Source organism: Diorhabda sublineata, unplaced genomic scaffold (genome assembly GCF_026230105.1).
Source record: "Diorhabda sublineata isolate icDioSubl1.1 unplaced genomic scaffold, icDioSubl1.1 Dsub_21, whole genome shotgun sequence".
Classification (NCBI taxonomy): Eukaryota; Metazoa; Arthropoda; class Insecta; order Coleoptera; family Chrysomelidae; genus Diorhabda; species Diorhabda sublineata.
The window spans coordinates 183,477-194,204 of record NW_026614144.1 but is presented as its reverse complement, the minus strand read 5'-3'; the positions used below and the strand labels follow the sequence as shown (position 1 = coordinate 194,204).

Sequence of the window (10,728 nt, the reverse complement as noted above, 5' to 3'; positions counted from 1 at the left end):
GCTCTTTAGAAGTCTAGCTAAACTATTGCCTTTTTGCAACCACTCGCAAATGTTTTTTTTTTGTGACTTTTTAAATATCTCCTACCAACTTCACAAATTATGGGATCTTTCTTTGCTATAAATGATATATCATCTGCTCTAAACATATTCAACAATCCACTAACTCTTAGTAGATCATTCGGTCCGAATTGACCTACCATTATCGCTTGATCTCCAATTTGAGATTGCAATTTTTGTAATGGATTAGGATTGAAGAAACATTTCTTCGTATGTCTTCTCAAACTTTTTGGAGCATAGTACCCGCGACAAAACTTACAAACGATGTAATTATTGGTATTATTTTGTACTCTCATAACTGGTACAACTTTCGAAGATATGAAGTCGCCTTCTCTACGTACCTTATCAATTAATTTTTTCCTTTTCTTTGATTTCTTATCCAAAGACATTATTTCTTGTACCTGTATTTCATCAAAATGACATTTTTCCATATGTCGAACAAAATTGCTAGTTTTTATGCCGCAGAATAAACAGTTATGTTTCCTTCTGATCCTCTTAGTAGTAGTTGGAACTTGGCTAGATGTATTGCAAGGTGTGTTATTTATTTCATTCAAATAACTAATATCTATTACGGAACCATCAGGGAGGTTTTCTAAATGTTGTTCTACATAACTGCCCAAAATTGCATTCAAAGATTGTTCAGACATTAATTTAGTACTTTCCGCAAGACAATCACCAGCGATTTCATCACTTGAAACATCAATTTTCATATTATTTGAAATATTCATCTCAAGAGTTCCTAATATATTGTTTGCATCCTGTGGTTCATATTTTGTTTCAACTGGTGCTGCTTGTAGCAGCGAGGACTCAAACGTTGACATATCTGATACGGTGGACGAAGGAACATATTCGGATTCTGAAGTAAGAGATGGATCCGATATTTAAACTAAAACCAAATGTTATTTCAACAAGATTGGTAATGATAGAAATAATAATAATAATATTGTTGATGTACTGAGCCAATTTCTCAAAATTTTTTAGAAATACAGTCAATTCTCCAGTCCGAAACTGTTGATTGAATATTGATGCTAATTTTCAGACTGCTCCACGACCACCAGTGATTCTATCTTACTCAGAATGATTTGAAATTGTTTTATTAAAGTACTCATCAAGTGTGTGTAGGCAACTATTTTTTATTATTTCCAACAGCAAGGTATGTTTTTGAAAAGTGAAATTCTACATGCATCATTCGTGCTAAGTTAGTGTCGAAGTATATTTTTTACAAATGCTAAAAATTCAGCGAAAATATGTTTTCAGTCACAAGAGACGGAAACGTCAACTATCGTCTCCAGTACTTATCCCTCTTATAATATATAATATTGACGACTTCAAATTATCAATGGAAAAGAAGGAATCGTTTTTATATTGAAAATGCATTTCTGAACTTTTATTTAGGAGATTACAAGTGTGGAAATACCGCGAGATTTAAAAACATTGTATTATTAGTTTGACATTACTCGTTAATCATTTAGATTTGTCTGTAAGTCATTTTGCACTTTCCTGGCTAATACCACGCCGAACATTGAATACATCCACAACGAAGAGCGTGATGCCGATGACCGACAATCGAGACAGACATCTCAATGTTTGGCAATTGCAAGGAGAGAGGTATAGCCACCGACTAGTTTCGACCTTGTTATGATCTCATCAGGATGGCATAATACTCTCTCGTCTGGTACCCCTAAACCAGACTGAAAATTACGATGTTACCCTTTGCTTGGATAAAATTCCGCACGAATGTGTCGGTTTATAAACCTCTCTCCTTGCAATTGCGAAACATTGAGATGTCTGTCTCGACGGTCGGTCGCTCTTCTTTGTGGATGTAATTCAATGTTCGTGTGGTATTAGCCAGGAAAGTAGTGTAGTTGTTTTCCACTTCGAGGAACGGCCAGAGCGTTATTCCGAAAATATTTTTTCGGAATACATTGAGGTGTCACCACCAAAAACTCCCTGACATCTACATGACACCTCTGAGAAAATTTTGTTTTTCATAATAAAATAATATTTCTTTTTATTTTGTACAATATAATGACGTATGTATTGTATTTACAAGATGTCACCACCAATTAGCTGGAAACTGTTTTCATGCCCTTACGCTTAATTTAACAGGTTGTAACTTTAACATTTTCAGCAAATATCGCACGAAAATTTGCACAAAACAATATATTTTACACGCATTCTCTGTGTTCTTATTAAATATATATTAAATAGAATCTAATAGACATATCAAACATATACACAAAATAAAATCCCAAATTCATATCCATAATTAACTAGATAGAAAAATGTCCGAAGAAATCTATCTATTATTGTAAAAGTCATAGTTATTTGATATCTTTATCATGATAAATAATCTACATAATATTAGGAAATTTTTGAGTACACATACCGTCTTTCTCCTGAGCTAATGCTAGGCTCATAATTAGTTAGTTTCGTTTACGTCTTGACATTTTGACTGCTTGCAACACTATTAAAAACTACGAAAAGATTTTCTGCTTGTCTCCGTGAATGATGTTACGACGCCATGCCAACCCTTTACGAAGCTTATCGAAAAAAGGGCGCCAATTATTATTAACGTAGAGATACTCTAGAGAAGTCGTCCATCCCGTTAAATGTATAAGTATGTACATATAAATACAGTGAGTATTGGATACACGGGGCGCGAAAAGTTATTAGAAGTTTTATTAAGGTTTTTAGATCTGAGTAATTTTTCATAAATGACTAATTGATAATAAAGAACTGTTACCATATTTATTATACAGAATGGTTGGGTCAGACGTTAAAAGCAAAAAACCTGAGTTGAAGAGCAGCATTATAAAACTACAAGTATAAATTACTAACCCTTGACAGAGCAACAAAAATGATCAGAATAATTTGTAAGAGTATCAATAAAAGTAGAAGAAACAAATGTCAATGAGATATTGTTTACTGGTTTTTCGATCCTAGGTTCAGTTTATGCCAAATTTATCATCAGTTCGTAATCAGTCAATATTAAATTTTGCTTTATTTCCCAATTCTAACCATATGAACTTGATAATGGTTTACACTGGGTATTTCAAAACATATGACCAGTTTTCCGTAAAAATTTCAACGCCATTTATTTTTTGGAATACATAGTTCAAAATTATCTTTCCACAATAATGCTAGGATAAAAGTATGTGAAAAAAGAGAAAAGTTTCAATACATTCAATACATCAGTAACATTATAAGAGGTAGGTATATGAGACTGTTTGTTAAAATAGGAACTCAATACTATACAGAGAAAGTTACATTTCATGTTGTACTAGCAAATAGTGAAGATACCAATATGAGAGTCCCAAAGAATCAGTTACAGCTTATTGCAATTATAAAGACACGATAAAATTATTCTGAGGAGAGAACTTCTTGCAAAAAATAGCAGCTGTGTTACTCGGTAACGAGTGGACAATTCATGAAAGTGGATATGCGAACAGTCACAAATTTACATTTGTTCTACAACAGAGGTTCCCAAACTTTTTTGTTTCGTAGACCCCTTGCCATATTTTATGGTTTTTATTAGACCCCCACCTGTTCTTTAAAAAAAATTAATAAAAAAAACACATTTTTATACATTAACTAATTTATTAATTAAATTTTAAACAAAATGTGTTGTAAAAAAAACAAAAAAGAAATTAATTCATTCAATGCGAGGGATGAACTTGATGCTTTAATAACAAATTATCAACATTTGGCTTCAATTTAATAACATTTAATCTCAAATCTCCTCGGTTTACTGTGTCCAGTTTGTTTCTTTTTTTTGTAATAAGATTAGTAACTGCACTGAAACCTCTTTCTACGAGATATGAAGACGGAAAGGCAATTAAAAACTTTCTCGTGATATTCCACACTCCGGGATATGTAGCAGGTATGTCTTTCTGAAGCCAAAATTGTTGATAACCCTTTCTGAACTCTACCTTAAGTTCTTCGTTTGTACTTATTCCAATTAATTCTTCTTGTAATGAGATATCCGCCTCCTCAATATCACCATAAGGATTAATAATCCATTGTGGTATTACTAGCGTCAAAATATCTTCGAATCTCGTTTCAAAATCAGAGTAGAGTGCATTCAAATGATGCACATAGACTGGAACATCGTCTTCTTGGCAGTTTACTTGGGATAAATTGGGAAATTGTGAAAATTCGTTCCGTCCAATGTTTTGCTTCATCATTTTAATTCTGGCAAGAAACGCTGAAATGACCGACTTTGTCTTAATCAAATTTAAACTGTCACCTTGCAACTGCAAATTCATCGTATTAAATTTAGCAAATAAATCGGTCAAATACGCGATGTCCGTTTTTCTTTTTAATAAACTTTCTTTTAAATTTTCATATCTACCATCGAGAAACTCTAGAACAGTTTCAAAAAGTGCAAAAAATCTTACCAAGCATAAACCTTTCGACAGCCAACGCACATTAGTGTGAAGAAGTAATTGGTGGAAGTTCTCGTCGTTATCTTCACACAACTGCGCAAATAATCGCGTATTCAACGCATTGCTGCGGATTCGGTTTACTGCGTCAATGACAAATTGCAGAGATTCATGCAATCTTTCATTCAAATTTTTAGCAACTAGGTGTTGTCTATGGATGACGCAATGTACTGCTAATACCCCGGGTACGCTTTCTTTTAAAAAGCTTATAAATCCACGATATCGACCAACCATGGCAGGTGCTCCATCGGTAGTAATAATGCTTCATTTCCAGGTAAAGTTGACTCGTCCAGTTGTATAGAGAAATGGGTCGTTTGCAAATATTTACATAGGAAGTTTTCAATATCATCACTCATTTCATCAATGCGTCTTTGAACAGAATTGTTGCTTAAGGGTATTTTCTTTATGATATCAAACGCAGGTTTGTGTAAAACAGTCTTTATAACCTCTTCAACGGCTGGCAAAATTAACTGCTCTCCAATGGTATGCGGTTTTCCGGATTTTGCTATAAGTAGCGAGATATTATAAGACGCTCGAAAACCACCATCATTTCTTTGTGACGTCAAAGTGAACATTTTGTCCAGCGTGGATCTCTTCTGAAGATTCTCTTTGAGAGTTTGAAAATATTTCAAATCTTTATCTAATTTATCTGGATGACATCTTCTTAAATGATCTTCCAGCTTAGATGGCGTCATTGCTAAATACTTTGTTGCATATAAGGCACAATGGCAGTTGTTTATTCGACAATGATGGAATAAAGCCAAACTTCAGATAATCAACATTGTACTGTCTACATTTCTTTTTTGATTGGGACATGCTTAGTATAGGTTATCTGTGGACAACAAAGCTATGTATATAACATAAAACAATAATTAAAAATTTAATTTATTTATTTTAAATTTTTCTTCAGTTCTAACAACAAGAACAAAATTAATATTTTATAAAAAATAATGTAAGAGGTACTTACTTTTCTTCGAAACTTCGAATAAAATTAGTATTCCTTTCGTTGAGGATAACAAAGTAAAACTCAAAGTGCACAGTGCTATTATTCAACTGATGTCAAACACAGCAAAATTAACACTGTTTTTGATTGAACCTTTATGGTCCGACAGCCAGCTGTCGAAAATCGAGACGATTATTTAAAGCATGAGATTTACAGGGTAGATAGATAATGATATGAGGATTCCAAAAATCATAGCTTGCCTAATGTCTATCCACGGAATTGCCCCTAAAACGGGTTATTTCCGGTAATTATTTATAGTGCTGAAACAGTGGTATTTCGTTTTAAATTTGACTCAGATTTAAAGATCAGAATATATAGAATACAAAAAAATATATTATTTCTGAACAAGAAAATATTAAATTATCTCAGGCAAGCCTACGGAAACATAGGGCAAATTACCCTTAATTAGCCGCGCAATAGTGATACGAGAACAAATGTTGAATTTTTTACTAGTTATAATCGGAATTAAAGTATCGTACTATCATAGATTTGTAGATTATTTAATTCTGAACAAGAAAATATTAAATTATCTCAAGCAAGCCTACGGAAACATAGGGCAAATTACCCTTAATTAGCCGCGCAATAGTGATACGAGAACAAATGTTGAATTTTTTACTAGTTATAATCGGAATTAAAGCACTGTACTACCATAGATTTGTAGATTATTTAATTCTGAACAAGAAAATATTTATTAATTATACGGCGAGTTAAAGAAAACAACCCTTAATTCGTAATTAATTAATAATTTTATTGAAATTATAGGAAAAATTAATTATATGCAATTATTTTGTACTCTTTTAGAAATTTGAAATAGATCAGATGATCGGAATTCAGTTAATTTCATTCATCATTATCTATCTACCCTGTAAATCTCATGATTTAAATAATCGTCTCGATTTTCGACAGCTGGCTCTCGGACTATTAGTGGACCGAAGTCCTCACAAAGAATATGCTTGCACATACATAAAAACGGAGCGTGTCGTCATTGCTCTCTTATTTCTTTCTTAAAAACAATTCTGCTTAATCAAATTTCAACAACAACGGATGTTTAATATTTACAAATCGTGATTCTTTTCTATTAGCTTAGATTAGAGAGTGATTTTTGCTTCGATATACATTCGTTTGCTAACGTATTTGTTTTCCTTTGATGTAACGAATACAACATAAAATATATTAATAACTAATATAAAATTATATTATTATATAAAAATTATATTAAAATTTTGTAATTGTGAAAACTTCTATCTATTGACCCCCATTTTTATTTCAGGAACCCCCAATTTATTTTTTTGCCTACATAGACCCCTTGCGGGACTTCATCGACCCCTAGGGTTGATATGGACCACTTTGGGAATCACTGTTCTACAACAAATTTTCATTTCGCAGTCAGACTAGGTGGTCTGTAAACGTAGATGGGAGCATTCCAAGTGGATTCGTAATAGGACCCTATTTTATTGAAAAATCGGCAAATGGATAGAGTTTCAAGTCGTTTACCGCTACTTCTTAAGGCTTATCAATTTCAAAGAAGGAGATATCCTTTTTCGAAAGTGAAACTCCATTTTTCTTCTTTGAATGGCGTCGAATAGCTTGATGCATTTATATCAGCATATTATGAAAATCAGCTAGACATAGCAAGTATCATTAAGGGCCCTAATCAAATGGTTCATAGGTGGAAGTTTCATGAACAACATTTAAATAATACAAAAACTATACAGTTCAGAGTTTTTAGGTTTCGGTATAAGTTATGGGCCAATTCAATCTAAAAGAAGAGCCGCATTGTTCAAATTTGGCAGAATGAAATACAGGATGACTCAACTGTTGAAGAGAGTTTGTTGTTCTTCTGTACATGTATATACTTTTCAAAACGAGGTTCGAGTTTTATCAAATCTTTAAGTTGGAGTGGGCCTAAAAACCTCTATCTACGACAGAATATTTGGGTTGTGCGTTTCAAAGTACAGAAGGTGGTGACCTGCATACGACTTTCACGAGGAACTAGTGGAATACCGTATATGGAATATGACAAAATATTTCTTGTTACGATGGCAAATTGCAACAAATTGAAATCTAAGATACAAAATGTCTCATGTGAAAAATTCAACTTTGTTCTAGTAAGACGTTATTGAACAATTGTAATCAATTTCAAAACATGCTGAATTTGTATTCAAATACATTCAAAAAAATTGAAAATGAACAGCTGTTCAAAAGTTGAAGATATTGATAGAGTTAAGAATATTTATTTAATCAGATTTTAAAAGCTGAAACAAAATTTTATGGTACAAGAGAATATATTTGTTAACTATTGAATACCAAAAATCATAAAATCGTTTCTCATCTCTTTGAATAATTAAAATTAGATGAAGTGCTGAAATAAAAGAATAAAACAAAGGAATTCTTCAAGGGATTTAATGAAAAGGAATGTTTCAACAACAGCTAATATTCAGGTCGAGGATCATGCTCGCCAATGGTATTTTATCCCAAGCATGCTCTATGGCATTCCCATCTCTTTTGAAATCACTCAATCTGGATGTGGTCTCGCATATCATTATTAAAGAACTACCCATCTTTGTATTAGCATCACGGATTCTTCTTTCATCTTTAAGATCAATAAACCAATGAAAATTCTTCTTCCTACGATTTTTTAAGCATAACGAAGATTTGCAGTTGGATAACTATCATCAATATTGTTTGTTTGGGTCCTTTTTCGTCTGTCTGTGTTTAGCCTGCTTGTAATAGCCCGAGGAGACTCTTTAATAGTTATTTTTTTCTTAGTATTATCAAAATCAGCCAAAAAATTTGTTCAGCTATTCAATATTTTTATAAAATAAAAAAATAAAAATAAGCAATTCTGGATGCAGGTTGTTTATCATAGATCACAAAAATGGAATAGAGAAATTTCCAAAAAACAGCACCAAAATAAAACTAACGTTTATTCTGAGACATCGACAACAGAAGGGTTTCTGTGATCTACCATATTGGTGACTCTGAAATAATGTGCAGTTTTTTAGTTTTTTAATCAGCTCTTAAATGTTCGGAGAGTTTTGAATATTGCTTCGAATAGTCAGTAAAAAATTAGATTTGAATTGGCACCTTTTGCTTATAAGCTTCAATACGGATCTCTGAATATGATCACAATTTTAAACTAAAATGGTTAATTTTTTGGTTCGTCCCAAACATACTTGCGACATGTAGCGATACGTTCGAATAAATAATAATCATATTATGCTCAAACAACTCATAGAAATGGATATATGTAAATTAAGACCAAGAAAGCAAAATGCATTTAAATCACCATACACTTTAGCGTACCAATACGTTGATTCTAAATATATTTTTTAAGATGCCACTTCCTTCGTTACATTCGGCCATCAAATCTGCAGAATGAAAGTTATTTAATAAACTCAAATATATCTATTTCAACGTTGTCAAATTATCAAGCTGCTAACCTGTCCGTTGAATATATTTTGCAAATATACATTTGTGTATATTGAAGGATTCCTGGCTATACCGTAGTACCGACACCAATTTGACCGCTGGATCTATATATATATATATATATATATATATATATATATATATATATATATATAAAGAATTGAGTTGTCAATTTTTGTTAGTAGATCAAAGTTCATTTCTTTAAATTTTTATATTGATTTGAAAATATAATTTTAAATTTTTAATATAAATGTCTCTGTCAGCGTTGCCAGCACTATTACGTTAGTAATAGATCTATTACCAAATGGATTTATTCATTACGCTATTACGCCGCTTTGCAATTTAATACGTCTTAATTATTTTGGCCAAAGAACAAAAAATCGAAAACGGAAATCTTAGACATGCAGTGCAATCAATGTTGATTGAATGAACATGGAGACTATCTAATCTCCATGGTAATGAAATTCGGCGTTCGACTTTTGACATTTGTCATAACCATATATTTAATACTCCTATATTGCTAGTAGGGGTCTGAAACCGGGCGAAGTTCCTACGGTGCAGACATATATCCGTCTATCCTTCTCGCGAAACGGTAAGCCTTATACGCATGTCCAATAATACGTATGCTCTAATCAGACTTTAAATTTCGAAGGCAAATGGCTTTCAAAACTCGTGACGCTTGCGCACGAGTCGAGTTTTTCGATAGAGATAGAAACAGTCATTTGCTGTCTCACTCACGGCCTGATACTTCCACTTACGGGCGCTAGCAATATAGGAGTATTAAATATATGGTCATAACATAGACTTTCTCTACAACTATTTTTTTCTGGTTTCTATGTTGCAATGAGGCAGTTTTTATTAAAATAATAGACATTTGTTTTTTCTTAACGTTTTTTCTAAGAATATTTTCATTATCTATTTCCACTAGTATTATAAACGATTTTATGAGAAGTTTTTGTCAATTAGATATTATTTTTACAATTTCTGTTCGTTTTTTGTTCCTTTGTATATTTTTTTCTGAATCTAAGCAATAAAATTTTTATTTCTTTTGGAAATTTTGATTTCAAGAAAATGTCAACAGAAACATGTTCAACTTTAGCGACATCTATGTTTTCCGTTTGGATGGACACCACATATTGTACAGAAAACTTCAAAAAAATCTATTACGAACAACCTATTACGAAATTCAACAAAATTTAGTACGAGAAATCAGAAGCTGCTGGCAACACTGGTCTCTGTTAGTCAACAACACTTAAAACTTGTGTGAAGTTGTTGGCTTATTATTTGACTCTAATACCAGGATTATAACATAGTCCAGTCACTATTATAATTTAAAATGGTCTAGTCGACAGTACATTATTTTTTATAATATTATAATTACAACCATTAATTATCAAAATGTATTTAATAATTTTATAATTATTAAATACATTCAACGACTGTCTAACGATTATTTTTAACCCGCAACTATGCAGCGCTATCCTACTTTTTAAGATACTTAACGTTAATGTATATAACAAAATACATTGCTTTAAACATCTTGAACAAACAATTGAACACTACTTCATATGTTAAGAATGATTAGAAATTCAAGTTTCAAATAACTTTTTATTTTTCAAATCTTTGACTGAACTATAATTGTTTTTCTGATATGTCATTTTACAATCACAACAGATGTTCATTCTCTAGTTGGGAGTCTGACACCGAGAAAAAGAGTAGGGTTCTTTTCTGAGAAAAATTTTGAGTAGGTATACGTATTTATATTTTTTACAATATTTTGTCCTTGGGAAA

The 10,728-nt window shown here is 32.0% G+C and overlaps 1 protein-coding gene across 1 annotated transcript; it reads right to left on the bottom strand.

The window, feature by feature from the left end:
* Nucleotides 1-4,197: 4,197 nt before the first annotated feature.
* On the bottom strand, nucleotides 4,198-5,216 carry LOC130452145 (zinc finger BED domain-containing protein 5-like). Its single transcript, XM_056791460.1, has one exon. The coding sequence runs from the start codon at nucleotides 5,195-5,197 to the stop codon at nucleotides 4,709-4,711; it is 489 nt and encodes a 162-aa protein (XP_056647438.1). The 5' UTR covers nucleotides 5,198-5,216; the 3' UTR covers nucleotides 4,198-4,708.
* Nucleotides 5,217-10,728: the final 5,512 nt, after the last annotated feature.

Coding starts and splice junctions, on each gene's coding strand:
- LOC130452145 (XM_056791460.1), bottom strand. CDS start 5,197: ATGACGCCATCTAAGCTGGAAGATCATTTAAGAAGATGTCATCCAGAT.